Raw genomic sequence first — 21,943 nt, forward strand, 5'->3', positions numbered from 1 at the left:
AAGTCGAGGATATATAGGCGCAGAATCTGACAATGATAGTCAGTATTGCAAAGCAGTGCCTGTGAAGCGTATCATCTAGCGCTCTAAATTGTCTATACATTCGAAATGGCTCCCCGTGAAAAGGTTGAATTTGTTCTTGTGCGCCTGGCTTATGTGCCATATATGTAAGTAAAGATAAAAAGTCCAAAGTGGTTCCAAATCTCATTTAAACTTTCTCCATAGTCATCCGCTGTACCCTCGCATCAGCTACCAGATCAGGAAGCATCCCCCATCCGGATCCATCATCCAAGTGCGCGATTGGTTCGAACATGTTATGATGAGGGAACGTTCAAAGCTACCTCCCAATGTTAATCTCCGATATGCCGAGTGGCGCATCATTACCGGCGACGTGGATCTGTTTAACGTGCAAGGCTGTCGCTATGACAAGATTATGCTGGTACTCGGCGAGGAGAACATATCATGGGTGTTCTACCAGAACATGCCACTACACCGCCGCATTGAAGGAAGCGCCTGTTTCCCAGTCAGCTACTGCGGCTGCTGCCTAAACAACCAGTATCTGGACATTATGGATAAGATCAAGCAAACTGTGTCACGAAAAAAGATACGATAAATAAAAAGCATTTAGTACTAATGGAAACAAGAGTTTATGTTAAGATGAACGCTTTCAAATTTCACTAAGCAATAGCAGATTATTCCAGCCAGTGGAAGCGGGCGCCGTACTTGGCTGGCGGCTTGGGATAATCCTCGGGCAGACCGGGAGTGGCGTCGGGGTAGGATACCTTCTCCTCCTTCTTAGGTGGATCACGAGCTGACTTGATTACCTAAAAATGCAGTATGTATAAGTAGGGGTCCTCTTCTAAAAGCGTCAACCTTACCTTGGCCCTGGAGAAGTAACCGTAAGATGGACGTTCCCAATCAAAGTTATCCTTCATGCACTTATCGAACACTCCCTGTGTCTTGCGGCAGCTGAAATGAATACTGTATTAGCCTCAGGTCATATGTAGTCTGTATTATCCCGTTCTTACTGTGAAAAGGCCATGGTGCCACTGCTCTTGTCCAGGCAAGTCGCGTACTGCATGAACTCTTCATGGCACGACTTCTTCACTTTCCGGAAAAAGTCCAAGGCGCAGCTGGTCACCGCTTTTCCTTCACCTAGGCAAGCTCGCGGATCGTCCAGCTCTTGCCTGCATAACATAAACTCCTGAAATTACATGAAAAACAAACGTAAACAAACCCAGAAAGGTACGTTTTGAGGTTAGGTTATATAACTTGAGCCGCCGGATTTTCGATCCTGGACAGCTTCAGAGTCCAATTGAAGCTGCTTTTCAGGTACTATATCAACGTGGGCTTAAGCCTTATACGTTTCAGGGGTACTAACATTATTAGCAGTCTCGCATTGCTTGCCCAAATGAAAGGCACCAGCTCGCAGAGCCGCCGACGACAGATTCAGCTCCTGGACATCCAAATCCGCCTCCTCGGGCAGTGTTGTGTTGTTGGTAATGACCATTGTTGAGTCACAATCTTTGAAGTTCTTTCCAAAATCTGTAATCAGTTAGACTAAATATAAAAACCGCAAATAATTAATATTTGCATCCAAAATTTACGTTTGATACAACACAACAGCTGTTTGGTTCCAGGGCCACACAATCGTCGCAGATGTCACTCAGGTCTATCGATAGTTCGACCGTTACAAAACTTTCGATAGCAGGCTCTTATTTTGAATTTTCAAAAAATAAGCTTAAAAATGTATTCTTATATTTTATACTTTGTTCTGATTTCTATGACCGCGGCTGATGATAATTTAAAAGTTGTTAAATATGAAAACTCTGTAGACACAATCGTGAAGGACCTAATCGGCAGCTGGCAGTCACCAATTGTTTACCTGAAAAGTCGCGGGTACCTGCCAAACGACATGCAGGAGGCACCCGAGATGGATTTCGAACAGCTGCAGGGTAATTTAGACTTGCTGGTGCCAATAAAGGAATCAAATAAAGACTCCCTGGAGTTTAAGCGGCAGGCAGCAAGTGTCCAAGAAAACGGCCCAGTGATAAAAGCCAAAATTTCGGAATCAAAGGTTCAAGGAGTGGCTCCGGAAACTGTCACCGTTAAAGAGACGAAATTATTGGATTCTGACAGTCTACGTCCAGCGAGGTCCTTCGAAAATGTGCGAGATAATGAATTGAAACAAATGTTTCAAAACTTGTTCTCAACAAACGATGAAAATGTATCCAATGAAATCAAATCCAAGCTGGATGTGACTTGGGACATGGATTCCATCAAGCACTCAGCTCGCCAGGGAGCAATGAAGTATCTGGACAAGTTCAACAGCAAGCGGGCTCAACAGGGCTCCCTGCTGTACAACGAACCCATAGATATCTCAGTTTCTAAGGAAGTATCCCAGAACTATCCCTCGCTGGTGCCAAGTAAACTAACTAGAAAGAGTAACATGCCCAACTACTTTAAGGGGGTGGCCAAGATCATGGGCAGCTCTGAGCTAAGGAACAAGGAGAAGCCCGTGCATCAGGCTTTCCATCGAAAGCAGAAACATTGAATTGTATTAATTAAAGTTAACGTTAGTTGTGAAATTGATAAGCCGAAAGGCAAATTAGTTATTTGGGGGAGGAGGCTGGCCGGCTACTGCCAGAAACAGACAAGCTATTGAGCCGCCGCAAATTTCATATTCATGGCTGTCTGGTTAATCTTAGTCATTAGCAGATGCGATTGAAACCCGTTTAGTGAGTGGGGCAACTTTATGGCAGTATAAAAGACGGACGGACTGCCAGTGGGACTCATTGATACACATCTATTTGCTGCTCTACAAAATGCTGAAATACGTGAGTTCCGGCAATCGATTTATATTCGAATTTATCCCAAATTCTATTTCTATTCAGGCTGTAATCTTTGCTATGCTAGTGGTTCTGGCCAGCTGCACTGAGGATGATCGGGAGGCACAGCTTGTGAAGCTAGAAAACCTCCAGAACCTGGACGGAGCCGGACAGTTCAAGCACGAGGTTGAAGTTACCAACGGTATCTCAATCAAGGCTCAGGGCAATGTAAATGGCATTCAGGGCGAATACTTTTTGCCCGGAGAAGATGGAAAGCTGGTTAGGGTGACGTACACAGCAGATGCCACTGGCTTCCATCCCCAGATTAACTGATCGCGTGACCTTGACTATATAATATATTAAAGCTTAAGTACATTTTTGTTGTATATATTATCGTTTTGTTTGTCATAATGCGTGCAATGAATGTGGACTGGAGTGTTTTTACAATTAAACGTTTTCGGCTTTGTGATCCACATAATTTACGACCTCACCCAGGTGGATCGGGGGACAAATTAGCGGGCTCATCACCTCCAACTGGTTACACAGGAATTGGGGAATCGGGTCGGGTTACATATTGATCTCCTGAGTATTTAAGCCTTTGGCCAGAATTCTCTGGTCAACAGTTGAGTTTGTTAAACATTTACAGAATGTTCCAATACGTGAGTTGTATTCTGAAGTGTCTATCCAGCTTGCTTACCGTATCCTTTCCCAGTTGGCCATTTTCCTGGTGATTGGTGCCTGTGCGGCCAGCGACGACGATGCCCACGCCCACGTCGCGAATCAGTTCAAGAAGGAGGATGGACATGGCAAGTTCTCCTATGGCTTTGACATCACCAATGGAATTGGAGCCGACGAAGCCGGAGACGAGCACCAGGTTAAGGGAGAGTATCACTTCACCTCGAAGGAGGGTCAGCCCGTGAAGGTGTCGTACACGGCCGATGAGAATGGCTACCATCCCCATGGTGATCTTCTTCCCACTCCCCCGCCCACTCCCGAGGCAATCCTGAAGGCCCTCGCCTACATCGACAGCCATCCTCGTTGGGAGCCACGCTCTGTTCATCCCCACTCGGCGCCACAGCCTGTTCATCACCAGCCTCCACGACCAGTTCATCCGGTTCGCTCCCATCCAGTGCAGCACCAGCCGCCACGTCCAGTGCATCCAGTTCAGCATCAGCCGCCACGACCAGTTCATCCTCAGCCGGTTCGATCCCACCCAGTGCACCCCCAGCCCCCACGTCCAGTGCACCCTACGGCCAATCCCCATGGCCATCGCCTCCACTAAACGGCTCAATGGGTACCACTCCTGCAACTGCGTCGATGATTTCCTTTTCGCATTCCCCATTATACAAATAAAAGGTTACGACGCAATGCTCTGCTGTTTGTGGCTTATAATCAATGGAAAATGGAAAGTGCCCCGTAGAAGGGGGCGTAGAAGTGGAAGTGGGAGTGGCTGTACATAAAATACGCATTGTCATCCGCATAATAAGGACCCAAGCGGAAATGGGCCGGGACGTTGGGCCGAAGGGGCGCTCCGGAAAGGCAGCCATTCCGAGCTATTGTTAACTGTTAAATTCAAATATGGACTCGCCCATTGTCGGGGCACAAATGACTGTCGTTGGAATATGTTACGGAAATGACAACTTAAATGGGTGCTGCTCCCATTTGCCCCATTTCCCCAGCCCCATCCGCTTATCCTTGAAAAACACTTTTCAGCTTGATGGTTATATAAATGCAATTGGCATCATCACAAAGTCATACACACACACAAGCAAACAGATTGCCTCACAGCTTGGAGCTGCCCACATCCGAATCGGAGGGCTGGCGGGTGAGCTTCATGTCCACCGAGGGCGGGCTGACCAGTTTCCGAATAGCATCGAACTTGGGATTGTTTTTGTCGCGAACCAAGTCAAAGATAACACTCTCACTGGTGGTGATCACGCATCCAGCCTGGCGCAGCCGATCCAAGGCCAAGTCTCGGTCCTGGTTCAGGCGAGAGGAGCAACAGTCTGCCACGATGTAGACGTTGATGTTCTGTTGCAGAAAATCGATGGCAGTTTGCTCCACGCAAATGTGGGACTGTTCGGGGAAAGGTAATTATAGACTTTATGATCGAAAACCATATATTTTAAACCGTAACTCACCTCAAGGCCGTACAAAACCACATCTTCCGGCTTGTCGTTAAACAATTCCTTGATTGCAGCCTTCACTTCTGGAGTAAACATGCTGAAATAAGTTTTTCCGGACACCAGTTTCGCATGGCTAATGTCCAACTGCTCCACGGTTTTTCCCAGTTTTTCTGGATAGTGTTCGGTCACAATCAGTGGGACATCCAGCGCCTTGCCCGCCTTGGTCTGTCAGATTAGGATTTGGATTAGTTTTACCCTTGGGTAGATAAGAGATCAATAATCAAAGTTCAATTACCAATTTATCAGCGTTCTTGACCATATTGTCGAACAGCGGCATGGCAGGACGAAACTTTTCCTGAATGTCGCACAGCAGGAAGAGGGTCTTCTTCGGATTTAAGTGACAACGTCTCAGAGCCATGTTGTTGAATAATAATAAACTGTAGAATTAAGCTAATAACAAGCAATTTGCACCTGCCAATCAGAACGACTGATAGCAACAGCTGGTTGCCGCCAGGGATGCCGCACAAGCGAACCGGTTCAGTGATAAGTGATAAGCACCACCCACCGATAACAGCGGCGGCGTTATTATCGATCACATAACCGCAATGGAACGGTCTAAATTTAAATTTCATTCCGGCAGAGCTGGAGAATTTTCTTGGCTCGAGTTAATTAAAAAGCTCACATAATCCCCATTTAATTTTACCTTCCCCGGGGCGACATCATCAAGTAAATAATTACAAAACCCGCCCTCCCCTGTCTTACCTGCGCGTCTTAGCCAACCTACCAAGCCTCGTCTAGGCCGACGGCAATTAAGTCGAAGCTACCGCACAGCCAACAGATTTATATTCATAAGCCAAGGCAGACCTGGAATCTGCAGGCATTTATAATTGAATTCCTCGAGCACCCAATGCCTACCATCTACTACCATCAGCTCTACAGCGTAAGCCCCCGTTCCAGCCACCCCCACAACATTATAGTAATGAAGCCCGGTCCCAGTCAATTTCAATAACGCAATCAAATGCGTGCAGTTTCAAAAACCACAAATGCCACAAACTGAATGCCATTGACATGGTCGTGGCCAATGCCATAGCCAAAATGAGTGTCCGGCCGGGGCAATCTTTTTGGGTATTCCCGGCACGTAGTCACAATGCTCCTGTCCCGATACTGGCTCGACTGTCCTGTCCTGGTCTGGTCTGGAAAAAAGAGGAAGTCCACGATAATGGCCATGGCGAGTCGCATGCATATTTCAGTAATTTGCGCTGCCTTTTGTGTGGTCCCCCAAACAGGTATTACTGCTCTACATATTTCATGAGATCCGGACCCCAGATCCCCAAAACCCGAGCCTTGCGGATGCAGCAATTTGGGGATAAAGAAAAGAAAACCTTAGTGGAACCACTCAAAAAGTAATCGAAATGTCTAAGAAAACCGACGCACTAACACGCACGCCCTCGCACCTGGAATACCTGTATTTGGTATCTCTTGGTATTCATGGCGCCGCGCTCCCTATTCTCCTAGAAAGAAGTCATCTTGATTTTCAATTTCGACGCCATTTGCGCTTCACCGGAATCAAGAATCATTTGCATTTTACTTTAACTACACTTTCACTTTGGAAAGTACTTGCACTTTCGGGAGGGATTTTCCAGGACCATTTTATGGCCATTCCCCGAATACAAAATGAGACGCCCGTATCTAGATTCTAGAAATTGAAACAATTTTTCCCGTCTTGAAATTTACTTGGAAATTCAATGGGAAACTTTTCCCACAAGGGTATTTTATGATTCGACACCGATAGATGATGCGTGTAGCCAGAAGTGATAATGCTAATAATAAGACTCAATTGACAAAAAAACTTTTTTCATTTACTGTAGCAACAGTAACAGCAACAACTGGGAAACTCAGACCCCTCAGCAATTTGTTGGCATCCCAGGAGCAATTTATTGAATGTGAAATTTTAAAATTGTTCATTTGAGAAACAATTTGTGATTGTGAGCATAAAGTAAAGTCAAGGAAATGTTTTCGTTTTTGTTATTTTTTTGCACTGCCAGCCATAAGTTCGAATATATGGCCATAAAAATCCAAGATGTTGCTGCTCCTGTTGTTTGTTGCCGAAGGAGCAACAACAACAAGCGCCCAGAGAGTTTTCCTGTCTGTCTCACTGTATTTTTATGTGATTTTTCAAGCCCTCCTCGAGCAGGGGAGCAGGGGCACAGCAGGATGGCAAAGTGCTCTCATGCGAGATCAAATGGAGAAATGGAGAAAATGTTATGCCATTTATTTAGAGTATTCAGAGTCTTTTGGCGTTCCATCTAAACCGGCAATATCCCCCCTTTTCCCCATCGCCATCGCCATCTTCGCATCAAATTCCAATGCCATTTGCAATTGTGCAATTTACTCAATGAAATGTAAATGCGAATCAATTGTAGTTTTATTTGTCGTAATTCCTGATTCGACTTCGGGTAAACGCATTTAATTTCCGAATATTCAGTTTCCATTTACATATTGCTCCTTCCGTTGGGCAAATATTTGATTTTCAGGGCAGTTAGTTAGTCAGTTAAGGATGAGGAGCAGCTAGAAGAGTTGGGCTTTTCGGTTCGAATGTCAAAAAACATTGGAAAGCACTTTGTGCAAACCATTTTTTGGTTGTACTTTTTAAACATATGTATGTACTATATACATGGCAGGTACGTGAACACCCTGCCCTGTAACCAATTTGATTTGCTTCCCCTTTTGGCCCGCTCTATGTTTACACCTCTTGAGGTCGTCACCTGCCTGTGTAGCATGCATATCAACGATTTTCAAATTGGCGACGAAATGATATGCCAAACTACACAGGAGAAAGGCACGAGATGGAATTCTCACCCGTCCTCCATCGTTTTTGTTTTTTTTTTGTTCGCCGTTCAGGCATCATGAAGACATGCAGCGACATCGGCATTATCGAGGCACAGGTTGGAAAGAAAGGTGGCAGGTTGTAGCTGTAGCTAATGCTTGTCACGTATCCTTCAACATTTGACAAGGCAAATTCGCCAAAAATTCCGCCCCGTTGTTTTTGGGGCCAGGACTTCAAGGAAAATGATTTTCACAGGTGAATTGGAAAGCGCGTAATGTCGTAATGTTTGACTTGCCGGCAGGCACGTTGCCAACACATGTCCCCCAGCCACTGCCACTACACGGCGGGAAAATATCCCGATTTGAGGTATCGAGAGAGACAGGCGGTAGACAAGTTACGATTCGCAGTGTAGGCTCACGTGTCACATCGAACTGCGTGGCCCACGGGGCGTATGCGTATTCGAGACTCAGGCCGCCACTTTTGCAAATTGGATGAAAATCTTTGGCTTTTCAGCGACGCAATTCGTTTGGCGTATTTTGAGTTTTCCCTTAACCCAAACCCGGCCCGAATCTGAATCCAAGGACCCACTCTCCTCCGACTGCCATACCATTTCGCAATTTTTCTCTTGTGCGATGCATCAGGCTGGAAATTGACATGTCTAACAGAGGGTTGCATTTCTCAAAAGGGCAAAGGGAAAATTCCGAGAGCCAAGAGTCCCAAGCCCAGAGCCTCCCTCATTCATCATGGCACGCCTGGCCGTGTCACAAAATACGTAGCAGCAACAATTTCTAAGAAAAAGGATTTACAACATAGATCCAGCAGCAACACCTACACACCCCCGCACCACACACAAGTCCAGCCGGCGACCGACCGTAGAGACAGGACAAGTTCTTCTTGCCAGCTTACTTCGTGTTCTTTGCCGGGATTATTTTTGTAAACTTTTCTCCTTTTGGCCTCTATGCCACCCATACCACACCATACCACAAAAAAGGAAAACAAATTCAAACAAATTGAAGAGCAGACCAGCAGTGGCTCTCCATTCGGGGCTCACCTTGGTGGCCATTAAACTGGCTGAGCCAACAACATGTGTTACGGGCATCCAACGAGTGCGAAATATGTTTCATGTTGCCCCGAAAAGTCCCGTAACTCTTCTGCTCCCGTGGCAAACTTTTCAACGTTTTTATTGCCAGCCGACAGCGGCGGCGGAGTGTGGGGGATTTCGTTTTGCCAACTTAAAGTTTAAGCGATGCGCTGAAGAGATTGCCGGGAATCTCGTCCTGCTGTCATTGAGGTTCATTGAACCAAAAATGCCAGGCGCATTTCCGTGTCTCCAGTCTCTAGTCTCCTGTCTCCGGACGGAGTCTGCAAATAAACCCGGCTGAGTGGCCTGCTTCTGCTGCGACTTCACCGGGCTTTGATAAATGTGCACATAATTATGGTTCCGTTCCTGGTGCTCAGGAACGAAGCTCGACGTTTTGAATGGCGGAGGCGAATGGCGGAGGAGTGTGTAGCCCAACACCTGGCTGAATGGCCAAAGTGGAGGAGTCAGTGGTGCGACTCCTTTCTCTCTTAAAGCTCTCTCAACAACCGTGTCCTGCTTAAAGCCCATATCTACATCAGGCCTTAATTAATGTTGCATAATTAACACTGGCAAGAAAAAAAGCCCCCAATATAAGGGCTGGGGGGGTAAAGGTAGCCAAAACAAAGTTAAAGCTTGAAAAAGAAAAACAAAACAAAAACTTTTCTAAGCATCTGCAAAACATAAAGCATACAAATTCTCACATCCTTTTCGAAGAACACAGCCCGACAAAAAATAACAAGAAATACAAAAATTGTGGCCGGGCAGGCTCAAAGAACCGCTCCCAAAGGGCAAGCGGTGCCAAAGGCAAACAATGCCAAAAGCCAGGACCCGGGGGCAGGAGCTTGGAGTGACACGGGGCTGCCTTGTGCTGTTGTGGGTGTTCCTCCCGCCTAGGCTGTTGTTGTCGCTGACAGCCTTTTGGCCACCTCCGACTTGTGGGAGAGCGCCTTCAAATTGGCGCCAAGTTTTAATTATTCCATCATATTTATAAACTTTTGTACTTGCCACGCAGACTCATTATGGGCGTCATCCGCCCACATAACCGCACACTGGAGAAACAACTTTACTAAGTGGGTAAAAGGTGTCCTAGACTTTCACGATATTTGACATAATGGTCCTACTTAAATTTCTCTCTGTGCAGCCACACACGCACTCCAGTGGCGGTCGTCACTCCCAGGCAAGTGCCCTGTTGTTGCCTCTGTTTCCTCTCTTGTTTTTGTCGTCGTATCACAATAATGGCAGGCGACAACGGCAGGACAATGACGAGGACGACGACGACGACGGCGACGACTGCCTTCAAGCCGTAAGGATCCTGGCCAAGGCGGCACAAGGCGTTACTCCATAAAAATGAACAACAGCTTTTTATTGTCGAACAATGAAGGCACAAAAGCAGCTCTAAACAACCAAAGCACTGCAAAGTTCGACCTTTCCCTCTTTCGGCTTACGATCCTGTTTGCCGTCGTTGTAGTCCTTGTCTTTGTTTGCCGCTGCCGCCATTGCTAAGAGCATTTAATGAGGCTGTCGCATTATTGTTCAATTGTGCTTGGCCCGGCTAAACTTGGCCAAGGAATTTCCAATAAATACAGCCGGTGGATGAGCCATTCAAATCGAGAGAGTTGCTCTATAAAAAGTTTATGGATAAATTCAAGGAACCGAATTAAATCAAGCATTTGTTTGTCCTTTTTGGAGCCTGTTGACAATAAAGTGAGTCTACAAGGATATTTATTATGAAAAAGAGTAAATAAAATAAAACGTTTTGAGAGGAAAGCATTAGATGTTAATCCAACATTTTAGTAAATAAAACCATTAGTTGTATAAATGCTCAGCCAGAGGCAGGATACTGCCGAAATGTAGGTCCTTAAATGGAAAAACTGCCTGAGGACTCTATTAATTGAATGGAAACGAAAAACAAGTTGCGCCGGCTGGCTGCTCCTGGCTGCTCTTTCGCTGATGAAACTATAATAATAACATGTCATCCGAGTTACGCACCACAGCACTCTGAGGAACAGTGTCCTTCCTGCCTCTACTGCCACGCCCCGGCCGCCCACCACCACTCAAAGGCTAAACGAGGCTCAGCACTGACACTCAAAGCTGACAAGTTAAGCCTGTCGCACATGGCGATTAAGCGGCGAAGAAGGCTGCTGTTGCCCCAACAGCCGAGAGCCTACCTCCAGCAGTTCCTGCCTCATGCCCCTGCCTTCTTGCCACGTTTTTAGATTAGCACTTTGTTGCAGTTGGAAAAGCTGGATATCTGGACGGGCGACGTCTGAATGTTGTTTGAGTCGCGCCTTCCATTCTGAGGGGCTTCGTTAGCCCGGCCGGCGGCAAAAGCCAGACCCAGTTGCAGCCCGGTTGCAGTTGCCCGGCTGGCCCACCGTGCGTATGAGTAATATTGAATCGCAATGCAGCGGCACAGTCGGGAGGCAAGATTCGTTAGTGTGTGTGTGTGTGAGGCATGAGAGGAGGATCCTCTGAATGTGCATAGTTAGAGTGATAAACTGCTTTGGCACGGAAATGGCCCTGGAAATGGAAATGATGTCGAGTGTGCCTGTGTGCATAAAAAGGCCAATTAGAGGACACGACAGAGTTGCACGTTTGCCCGCCGTGCACTGAGGAAAATAAAATTGTTCCTCTTACAGAAAGCCATAATTCTTTTGAATCCTAATTCTACTATTTTTCTAAGTGTCCTTGTAGGCGGTCGGCATTTCGTACGGTCGGCATCTGACAAATGCCAGATTTACGACCGCATCTAACTTTTTCGCCAGACCTACACACACTGCCCTGTTTACACTTTAGGTTTCAGCCTAGAAATTTATGGCTGCAACAAAAACTTTAAATGAACTTTTCGGACGGCACAAAAAATAAATAAGTTACACAAGCCCACATACCGTTCATGTTTATTTTATTTTTACATAATCAAAACTTTTAAATGCATCATAAAAAAAAACAAAACACGACAGCTAACTTTTGGCGAAGCTGAACCTAGGATACCCTTACGAGTCCCCTTTGCCATGAAAATAAAATTTTCTCGGAAAAGGAAAGCCAATATCTCGGTCATTTCTAAACCGATTCGAAAACGGAATACCATTAATGAATCAGGAAATCAATCTCCTCCTATATGCATCAGAAAATGGGAAACACAAATTTTATTGAATTTTTGATACAAAAAAAATTGGAAAATTGGGTAAAGAATTTGGTTCCTAAGTTTTGATACAAAATGAAGCTACTGAAAGTTCTTAGATAGCGAAGACCGGTCGCTTGTAGATCTGCCCAGTATTAGCCAAGTTATGCTTAGTTATGCCATATAAAAATTTATAATAAAAAAAATATATATAAAAAAATAATTTAAATTTAAATTCCTAATTTAACTCCCTAAAATCTAATCATTTTAGCCACTTTTCAGTATACATATTTTAACTATTTCTCAATCGATTCAAAAACGGAGTACAATTTATGAATCAGGGCTATCATCGCCTCCGATCTGCATAAAAATATCTAGAAAGTCAATAAATAACATTTTTGACCAAATGTTGGCCAAAATTGTGATGTGACCCCTCTGAAAATTTTCGATAAATGGGTAAGAAATGTTGATGCCAGGTTTTGATTGAAAATTATGCTACTCGGAGTTCTAAAATCAGGAAGGTATACCAGTTGTGGATCTGACAATTATTAGCCGAATTATTCATATTTTTCCACACGGAAAATAGAAAAAATGGGATGATAGTTTTTGATATACTCCAATTGGCTAAAATCTGAGCCATTCATAAACTTTTTTGTAAATATTTTAACTTTTTCACAACCAATTTCAAAAAGAAATGTCATTTATGAATCAGAGCTCCAGCCTCCCTTGAAGCTGCAGAAAAATGTGTTAAAAAATGGAATATCCAATTTTTGGTCAATTTTGGGAAATATTATAATGTTACCCCAATGAAAATTTTCGAAAATGGTAAAAGATCTAAGCTCGGGAAGGTATACCATTTTGTAATGGGACAAATATTTTCCATGTTATGAACAATAATGTCTTTCAAAAAGCATAAAATCATATTTTTAATCGAAAGCAATATGGAAAACGTCATGAAACCCCTAAAACTTAGAATACCCTCTTAAAGGGTATTTAAAACATAACTTATTCTAAAAACTTGCCGCCCGCCGTATGTGTTGGGGATTTATGATTTTTATGTTTTATTTTATTTTTTGTTGTCTTTTACAGAGGAAGACAGGCTTCTGGTTCTGTTTATGACAAATCTAGAGACGACAGGTGAAGGAGATCTGTCAAATGCAGTAAAAGAGCCGCCGGAACATAAAAATATTTATGACGCTGAAGTTTCAATATCACAAGGGCAATAACAAGAGCTGCATAAATTTACCTGAAAATAAAGCACTCACGCCACACCCCCACAGGTGATTTCAGGCAGCGAATGAACGAACCAATGTCCTTGGCTCTTGAACCTGATATGTGAGCTACATTATGTTATATACTACAATACAGGTACATACACATACGCATCTTAAGTGTTTCTCTATCCAACTTGTGCATTAAACATTCTTCAGGGTGGCCAAAATAACAGACAGCCGAAAAATCTGTGGGCGAACAGCGGATGGCGAATGGCGGATGGCGTTACATAAATTATCAGCCGAAATGCTCTTAGCCCCGACTTGATGTCACTTTTATTGACAGTTTTTGGCGCTTTATGCGCAATTTCATGTGTTTCGGGTGGCGTGACAAAGCAAAAGTGAATCTGAGCAAGAAGGGAGGCCGTCCCATAAAATTTCAATTATCGAAAATTGCCTCGGGATATTCGTCCTCCGAGGCCACGCCCCAGCCCCAGCCCCAGCCCCAGCCCGCCAAAGTCTGGCCTCTCATAATATAATTAATGCCGGAGTGCACTGAATGTTGACGTTTCAATTAAATTACGAAAATCATTTCATACGAGCCACGCTTAATATTCATTTCTGCCAGCTTCAAACATCAACTTTCCATGGCCATGTGGGGTGTCTGGGCGGGGTGTCAGGGTGAGTGTGTGAAGTGTGCGAGTGTGTGTGGATTCAGGAGTGTGCCAGAGCAGCTGTCAAGTGTGCTTTGGCGCTGTCAATTACATACACACACACTCACGCACCCTTCGAACATCCAGCTTCTTGCCGAGAAGGAGAAGGTGTCCTGGGACAGGTGCCTGATTGGCCTGACTTAGACGGCAGAGGTTTTTAGGCTGCATCTTTTGTTATCTGGAGGGCTTCAGAGAAGGCTCGAAGCCTTGTAATTAAATTATACTGCACTTATAGCTGCCAGGAAGCCACTATGCCAGGATGCCAGTTGCCAGGATAGGCATTGTCTCTCTACGTCTCTCGCAGTTTAAAATATGCCCGAGCATGGCTGGGAGGCAATTGACCCAGTTCCCAGGGACCGGGGACGACAGTTGCAATTGTCTCGGGTCGCCCACTTTCACTTCATCTAATTAAGCGAGTCCTCAATGCGCGACACAGTCCCGCTCCTCATCCGCAATGAAAAATTAATTTATTTGCCCCGAAATGCTGCAGTTTGTTCGTCTGCCAGTCCGACCATGATGGGGCACTGCATCAACAGGAGCTGACTTCCCCGAGAGTAATTTAATTTGGCCGAGATCCGACTCGGAATCCGAGAAAGGACAGTAACTCTTTACTTTTTCGCTGGCTCATTATTGCCAAGGACAATTCGCGCACTGAAACTTAAGTTTACGATCCAATCAAGTGGGCACACTCACATAAAAATAAATGCTGACCAGGCTAAAGATGAAGAACTACTAAGACTTCCAATATATATATATACCTCATATATATTCGAGATACTCGCTGACCGTAAAAAGCTAAGCAATAAAATTTGAAAGAAACAAGCCAGAGCAGATGACTGTCACGAGCTGCCATTTTCCTCCAATTTGGTTCGCCTTACCCCTCTGGCTAATGGCTTATGTAAGGACTATGTATGTTTGTATGTAGTAGACAGCGGGAGCTATCGAAAGGGTGTGAAAGCCTCTCGGACAAACGCACACAGCACAGAACAGACCCGAAAACCACCCAAAACCCAAACAGCAACAGACGTAAGCGTCTTATTAGATTTTCGTATGTACTTTTGGTGGAACTCGGGCAGAGGGGGCTGGAAAACGGAAGACGGAGGATGGAAACCGAGAGGAACCTTAAGGACACAAGTGCAGGACGCCAAGTACCGAAGTAACCACGGCAATGGAGAAATGGCAGGACAGCACTCGCATTAACAACTTCATTAGGGCCAAAAACACAGACAAACACACATGCTTACAAACACAAAAGATACTGAAACGGAGCGGGCCAGAGGCTTTGGGGGTCAGAGGTCGGGGAAAGGACTACTTCGAACCCCGGGCAGCTGCTAAACTCAACTGTGAAGTACATTAATTTTGTGGGCTTTTGGCAACAGGCAATAAATCTTTGGCTTTGCCTCGGCGCAGCTACTACCAAGTATCAGTATATAGTGTGGCAAACTGAAATTGACAGCTGGATTGAATTGGGAAATGCAGCCTCAGCTGACATTTATGGCCGCCCCTTGGCCGGCCCAAAACAAGGCCGAGAACACAATGCAATGGTATCTCTCCCAGGGCATCGGGGTCTTTTGTTTTTCGAGGAAAAATTAATTAGTCGAGGCCAAGTAAACGGCCAACCAGCTAGCCCTCTGTACCCAGATTCCAAACAATGTAGCCAGCCGCAGTAGAAGCAGCAACAGCAATCGGCCAAAACAAATCAAATTACAGCAGAACGGGTGCAAGGCAGCATCATTGTTGACAGACTATCCCAGACTTTCCCTTCTCCTATCCTCCTAAAACTACAAAAGCCAACACTTTCAGGAAAAAAAAACACAAAAATGTAAATTCCTCTTCAAAACTCAACTTGCTTTACAGAGAATCATTCATCCTTAACGAAGAGCAGCTTTTCCAGGATTAAAAAATAAAGTAGAAAATGATGAGTGAAAACAAAATTTTTCTGGAACCATGGACAACATGTCGTATACTTAATGCCAAAATCCTAAACACAAAAGGACACAGACCGAGCACATCTTTTGTTAATTAACCTTATCATCTGTCCGACTGAGCGGGATTTTGGTCTTTGGGATTATTTATGCCACCGACTATTAGATTTGTACACTCATGGCATTACATTCATTCCTCATCCATTATTTTGGAAGGGGTTTCCCCTCTACTCTCACTCTCTGACTGTCTCTTCCTCAATTTGCCATTTGCAGTATCGTACTGTTGGATTCCCGGGCGTATACTTAATATTTGAGCAGACAAGAAGGTTGCCAGCCATTATTTGTTCATTATTCAACTGTTATCAGTTGGATCTAAGCCAAAGCCAATATATACGGCCCATTGCCCCATGCCACCCACTCTACGAAGCGTGCGGTTAAAGGTCGCATTCTGTGGGCACGTCTGCCCATTAGAGACAATAATTTTCTTTAAATTTGTCGATTAAATTGAGCGCAGCGAAAGAGAATGATATCCCAATGGCAACCGCAGCCGAGGATTGCCAGGATGTGTGCGTGTGTTTGGGTTAATGCCAGCTCTTAAAGCCCGTCTAATGAATTTAGCCTCGTCCTTACATTTATGGGCTTTAAATTGCGTGACAGAAACGCTTTCAAAGGCAATTAAATGTGTGTGAAGTGCCATGGGCTGGCTGCAGCATACTTGTTAAAAGTTAAAAGGCCATGACTGAAATATTTAGCATAGCTGGCCTGGAACAGGCATGGAATCCTTTGGTCCAAAGCGGCAAAAAGCGGTTAGAAAACACCTCTGGCCCTGATGACTTCCGGCCAACGGAAGCTGTAGCCTGGATGTCGCATTATGGTAAATTAATGCGCCATTATTAGACAAATGCATGACAAGCGATTCAATTAGGGAACCATAAACTGTCACCCACACACAGATACTGACGCATACGAGCATACCCAGGATACTGACAGTTGGCTGACAGTGTTGGGCCATCATTAAAGTCAATTGCAGGATGATGGCATCGACAAGGGACAATGCCTCGCGCCGGCGGATAATCAAGCGCTTTTAATGATTGCACATCCTGCGCGAGGGAAATTGCATTTCTGTCATTGATTGCCACAACACGGTGCTCCTCCGACTCTGCCGCCACCTCCTCCTCTTGGGCTGCCTCTCGTACCGTGCAACATCAGAAAACCATTTAATATTAAAATTTTCATAAATATTCAGTCAGCGGATGGCCGACTGACCCGTGAACCCGTCGACTTGCTCGGCACGTTTAGGCCGGATTTTATTTTTCAATTTCTGGCCAAAACCGAACCATAACCAAAACCGAACTGCTGCAGCAGCCATAACTGCCTCGATTGATGGCCTTCATCAGGAGTTTGATTTGGCCTATTAATTAAGGATTCCATTATTGCAGATGTGCGAAAATTGGGCTTTAATTAAATTGCTTGTAATGCTTTAATTATTCCGCACACACACACACACACCCCACACCACACCTGAGCCACTTTTCGATGTAATTAATGAGTTTTTAGTTAAAAATACATTTTTGCATGTAATAATGACTTGAGGGGCGGCACATGAGCGTGCCACCACGTGGCAGGCATTTTCAATAAATTTAAGCAAGCGCTTCGAGTCTCCGCAGCTCATTAAATGCTTTACATGTGTTGGCTTCCCCCATCCCAGCACTCCTCCCGACTTGATTGTAGAAAAGTCACACATACACACCCACACAGAGTGTGGGAGAGGAAGTTTTTGAAAGTCCTTAATTTATGCAAATGCCTATGCCAGAACGGGCATTTGTGTGCTACGAGTGTACGAGTGTGGGGAGTCTGCCAGTGTGCGTTTCTGTGCACTTATGTAAGCCTCATCAATTTTCCATTGACACAAAGAAGAGTTCTATCACCCCGCAGGCGCCGCGAAAAGTCAAAGCAATTGCGAATGTAAAAGAGCACAATAAAATTCCATATTCCCCAGAAGACTCGACTTGGAGATACTTCACGCTAAATAAAAAAAATAGATAGACCAAATTACTAAACACTTCTGAAGAACTTCTAGCTTTATTGCCACTTTTAGCCACAAAACCTCCAACCTCTTTAAAGAATATCCTTGGAATAAGATGTCTAGATCTGTATACATCCGTTGAACTTATCCTGGAATCGTAGGAAATCCCCCAGCCAAACGCATTAAGCGTAATTACAATTTGAACTTAAGACTTGACTTTCAAATGCAATGAGCTAGATAAATCCCCCGACGTCTAACTGGGGATTAGACATGACTTTTGTTCAGAGCAATGTGCTTTCTCCGCCGACTTTCTCGGAGTGTGAAATTGAGGTTTTATAAATCCATCAATATTGTGAATCCATGTCACAGACTTAACCCGCTGGCGACTACGTTCGGTGGGAAATGATTAATGAAACAGATACCCCAAGATAACAGAAAGCAGCAAGCGAATGTGATATCAGGCGGGGAATTGGTTGGAGGTATTCCTCTATATATTTATCGAGAGACCCAAAAGCTTTCGCTATCTTATCAACCGACAATTCAAATGGCACGCCAGCTTATTCCCTCTCCGCTCTATGTAGGTATTTCTTTTTGTTTTGGTACAAAATGATAGTCAAATGGCCTTAACAAAGTGACTAACACACGGCCAGAAGAGGTGCAAGACCAAAGTATTCTAGCTGATACGATTTTATTGGAAAATTGAACTTACTCACGGTTCTGGCCAGGAGCTTTTCCTCCACACCTGATAAGATATGGCAGTCGAAGCTCTGAAATAGTTACCGATCCCATTTAGTGTGTTCCGGAACTTCAAGATGACGAGCAGTGCTGTTTTCACAAATAAACTTGGATTGTGGGCGACCTTTGCCCTCTTGCTGTGCTTGTTGGCCAGTATGGGAGGTTCCCGGGCGGAGAACATCGACGCCGATGAGACGGACCGCTTCTGCTATCCGGAATCTGCCCGGAACTCGCGTCGGTCCTGCGAGTGCAGCAATGTGAGTGCCTCGCCCTGGGGCACGCGAGCCTTGAGGATAGACTGCAGCTACAAGGACTACAAGATCACAGACATCTCCGAGCAGTTGCCTCTGTACACAGACACCCTGGATCTCTCGTGGAATGCCCTGGACAAGGCTCCGGTCTTCGCCAGCGATAGTCTGCACCAACTCAACCTGATGCACAACAACATTACTCACCTGACGAGCGGAAACTTCAAGCAGCTGACCAGCCTGCGGGAGCTCTATTTGGGATGGAACAGCATAACCCAGGTGGATGCAGGAGCCTTCGACGGTCTGCCTCACCTGCAGACCCTCGACTTGGCCCACAACAACATTCACTCCCTGCCGGGACAGTTGTTCGTTCAGCTTGTGGTCCTCAGCACGCTGGATATCTCCTGGAATCGTCGCTTCAACGAAACGGGAGTGGACCTCTACAAGGGATTGGGTGTCAACTGGAAGCTGGCCACTCTGCGTCTGGATGCGTGCAGTCTGACCGAGATCCTGCTGCCCGCAGATGCTCCACTCCGGGAACTGTCGCTCCGCCGGAATCTCCTTCCGCGGATGCCCAGCCAGCTGCCAGCGACGCTCCTGAGACTGGACATCAGCGACAATCTTCTGGAGCACCTGTTGCCAGAGGACACCAAGAACTTAACCCAGGTGCGTCAGCTCTTCCTGGAGGACATGCCCGTTCTCGAAAGCGTGGCTGCTCATGCCCTCATCACCACCGAAATGCTGGAGACGCTGAGCTTCCAAAACAGTCGCCACTTGACGCACTTCGATGGCGATGCCTTCGGATCCTCCATGGATCCCAAGAACAAGCGTCGCGCCCTCCAGACGCTGAGCTTTCGCGGCACTATGCTGCGCTCCTTTAATTCCACGCTATCGCCGGTTTTTGGACAACTTGCCGAGCTGGATCTCAACGGTCTGCCGCTGCAGTGTGACTGCGAGCTAGTCTGGCTGAAGAATCTTCCGATTCAGACCAACGGACGGTGCTACCGTCCCACTCGAATCCGGGGCATGCTCGTGACCGCCGCCCGCGCCGATGCCTTCAGCTGCGACACCTGGCCGCGGTGGGCCTACGGCCTGATAGTCCTCTCCCTGATCGCCCTCAGCGCCGTGGGCATCTACCTGATCGTGATGGGACTGCGTCCACACAGGGGCGTCACCATGCGCCGCAAGGTAGGTGCCGGGAGCCCCTATGCCCGGATCACCATCGAGCCCAATCGCCAGGAGAATCCGCACTAGAAACTCTGCTCCTGAAACTCTTACCTTCTAAGCTGTTAACCATACGTGGCTGAAACAAGGGATCAATGTTTAAGTGAATCAATTGTGTGCATTATCAATGCGATAAGTCAAAATCTAAATAAATCTAAGTGTAATCGAAACAAATAATTTGGAATTTGGAATATAACTTTTAAACTACAAATTATCAACTTTTAACCTAAATATGATTCTAAATTTTAAAAAAGAAGGAACAAGCTTAGTTTACTTTGTTTATTTTTATTATCAATTTTATTTATTGCATATTGTACAGTTTCTACTTTCAGTAAAAATATATAGGCCTTCCCTTTAAATGGTTTCAGATTCAGAAACTTAATGAAAAAAATATTACTTTAAAAATATTACTTTAAAACTTCATCTAAAGACTTTTCAAAACTTTAAGAACCTTGATCCTTTTGGGTTCATTATACAGAATCCTGAACTTAATTGGAGACTTCTTGGAATGCGATTTGATATCCGAATACAGCTTCTTATGATAACGATCCAAGGCATTCACATCATAGTGCTCCTCCAGGGCGCATAGATGGGGGTACTTGGGATTGGGTCCTGATTTACATCCTGCTGCGGCTCTGTGTGACACCTCGTAGGCTGGCTCATGAGCCACGTCCTCCCGAGCAAAGTTGCAGACTATAAACTGCTGGTGCCACCGTAGGAGGCGCCTCTGGCGCAGGACGCCACAGCCCATGTACGTGGCTCGTTCCTGCATTAATTGCCGGAAGCTGGTAATGTCGCTGCAAATGAAATGAAAACATATTCTATTTAAAGAGTTGTTTACGTATATCCCGCGCACCTGATAGGGTCGGCAGCTCCTAGCTGGGATGTGGCCCTCTTGTACTGGGCGAACCACATGCCAATCTTGTGGCGCAGCAGTTTCATATCGTTGTGACGGCCCACACTGAAGATAACGTGGCCTGTGAGCTGGCCGACGTGCTTAAAGCGTTTGGTATTGCGACAGATGTCGGCCGACAAGCTGCATCTCTTGGCCGCCAATTCGGCCAGATGGGCCAGCTCCGGATCCCAGCGCACGGTGGCCATGCGATGGGCCGGGCCGAAATCTGAAAATCTGCCAGAAGCCACTTGATTTCGGTAGAAGTTGACCTCGTGCACGATGAACTGTTGCAGTTGGCTGCTCAAAGGCATTAACCTGGCATCCTGCTGGCAATGAGGTCCAAAGCTCTGAAAGAAATTGGATTTTTCTCTCAAGAGTTGTCAGAATGCAACTCCTTCAGCTTACTCCATTATTGTTGCAGGCCACATGATCGCTGGGTCTCGAGCACCAGTGCTCCTCACAGTAATCCCACGAGTGGGCTGTGGGTGGGAATATGGTCAGGACAATCACCAAAAATACAACCAACATGTTGACTCTTTAATGCGAAAACGATTACTTGTTTTGTTTATGAGACCGAGCTGGGGAGAATGCCATTTTGCATGGAATGCAGTGGAACCGATTCGGATATCAATAAACCATGGATTTAGCCATTCGTAGTAACATATTTTCGGGCGGAATACAAACGATCCACTAATTAATTTATTATAGCACTCACTTTTGTGCCAGCAATTCAATTAAATTCTGTCAGTACGCCACTTTAGCAAATGCAATGTCATTCCAAACGGACAATTTATGTCGCTGGCCCCACTCAATTGAGCGCGATATTAATAATAATAATAAAGTATGTAATAGTCGCTGCCATAAATACTCTCGGCCATACGACACCAGTCGCGAGGGTGGCGACTGGTCCGGGCAGGATGGCGGCGACGCCATGAGATTTACGAGCCCTCCGAATGGAATTCGCATAAATAAATATTTTTTCCGTA

At 45.5% G+C, this 21,943-nt stretch overlaps 8 protein-coding genes across 9 annotated transcripts; 5 read left to right on the forward strand and 3 right to left on the reverse strand.

Moving 5' to 3' along the window:
• Positions 1-53: 53 nt before the first annotated feature.
• On the forward strand, positions 54-634 carry LOC108133031 (uncharacterized). Its single transcript, XM_017252689.3, has 2 exons — positions 54-164; positions 223-634. The coding sequence occupies exons 1-2, from the start codon at positions 106-108 to the stop codon at positions 608-610; spliced, it is 447 nt and encodes a 148-aa protein (XP_017108178.1). The 5' UTR covers positions 54-105; the 3' UTR covers positions 611-634.
• Positions 629-1,742, reverse strand: ND-19 (NADH dehydrogenase [ubiquinone] 1 alpha subcomplex subunit 8). Its single transcript, XM_017252687.3, has 5 exons — positions 1,605-1,742; positions 1,379-1,542; positions 1,026-1,201; positions 876-966; positions 629-821 (listed from the first exon to the last, which is right to left on the reverse strand). Exons 2-5 carry the CDS (start codon positions 1,505-1,507, stop codon positions 690-692), a joined length of 528 nt encoding a protein of 175 aa, XP_017108176.2. The 5' UTR covers positions 1,508-1,542; positions 1,605-1,742; the 3' UTR covers positions 629-689.
• A 2-nt stretch (positions 1,743-1,744) lies between these two features.
• LOC108133025 (uncharacterized) lies at positions 1,745-2,585 on the forward strand. The gene has a single exon (XM_017252682.2). The coding sequence runs from the start codon at positions 1,745-1,747 to the stop codon at positions 2,549-2,551; it is 807 nt and encodes a 268-aa protein (XP_017108171.2). The 3' UTR covers positions 2,552-2,585.
• An 81-nt stretch (positions 2,586-2,666) lies between these two features.
• Positions 2,667-3,303, forward strand: Cpr60D (Cuticular protein 60D). The gene is made up of 2 exons (XM_017252690.3): positions 2,667-2,834; positions 2,892-3,303. The coding sequence occupies exons 1-2, from the start codon at positions 2,823-2,825 to the stop codon at positions 3,156-3,158; spliced, it is 279 nt and encodes a 92-aa protein (XP_017108179.1). The 5' UTR covers positions 2,667-2,822; the 3' UTR covers positions 3,159-3,303.
• A 93-nt stretch (positions 3,304-3,396) lies between these two features.
• LOC108133029 (larval cuticle protein 4-like) lies at positions 3,397-4,187 on the forward strand. Its single transcript, XM_017252685.3, has 2 exons — positions 3,397-3,484; positions 3,538-4,187. The coding sequence occupies exons 1-2, from the start codon at positions 3,473-3,475 to the stop codon at positions 4,105-4,107; spliced, it is 582 nt and encodes a 193-aa protein (XP_017108174.2). The 5' UTR covers positions 3,397-3,472; the 3' UTR covers positions 4,108-4,187.
• Positions 4,188-4,539: 352 nt separating this feature from the next.
• LOC108133027 (isochorismatase domain-containing protein 1) lies at positions 4,540-18,685 on the reverse strand. 2 transcript variants are annotated; one of them, XM_070278043.1, is made up of 4 exons: positions 18,565-18,685; positions 5,247-5,388; positions 4,967-5,176; positions 4,540-4,901 (listed from the first exon to the last, which is right to left on the reverse strand). In XM_070278043.1, the coding sequence occupies exons 1-4, from the start codon at positions 18,642-18,644 to the stop codon at positions 4,608-4,610; spliced, it is 726 nt and encodes a 241-aa protein (XP_070134144.1). In that variant the 5' UTR covers positions 18,645-18,685; the 3' UTR covers positions 4,540-4,607. The 2 variants fall into 2 exon arrangements, with proteins under 2 accessions (XP_070134144.1, XP_017108173.1); XM_017252684.3 differs by lacking the exon at positions 18,565-18,685 and having other exon boundaries at positions 5,247-5,600.
• Positions 18,665-20,239, forward strand: LOC108133253 (leucine-rich repeat neuronal protein 2). Its single transcript, XM_017253104.3, has one exon. The coding sequence runs from the start codon at positions 18,668-18,670 to the stop codon at positions 20,090-20,092; it is 1,425 nt and encodes a 474-aa protein (XP_017108593.2). The 5' UTR covers positions 18,665-18,667; the 3' UTR covers positions 20,093-20,239.
• A 92-nt stretch (positions 20,240-20,331) lies between these two features.
• Positions 20,332-21,522, reverse strand: LOC108133254 (venom allergen-1). The gene is made up of 3 exons (XM_017253106.3): positions 21,363-21,522; positions 20,919-21,304; positions 20,332-20,859 (listed from the first exon to the last, which is right to left on the reverse strand). Exons 1-3 carry the CDS (start codon positions 21,483-21,485, stop codon positions 20,487-20,489), a joined length of 882 nt encoding a protein of 293 aa, XP_017108595.2. The 5' UTR covers positions 21,486-21,522; the 3' UTR covers positions 20,332-20,486.
• Between the last annotated feature and the right edge of the window lie 421 nt (positions 21,523-21,943).

The sequence above is a fragment of the Drosophila bipectinata genome, chromosome 2R (genome assembly GCF_030179905.1).
Source record: "Drosophila bipectinata strain 14024-0381.07 chromosome 2R, DbipHiC1v2, whole genome shotgun sequence".
In the NCBI taxonomy this organism is placed as follows: domain Eukaryota; kingdom Metazoa; phylum Arthropoda; class Insecta; order Diptera; family Drosophilidae; genus Drosophila; species Drosophila bipectinata.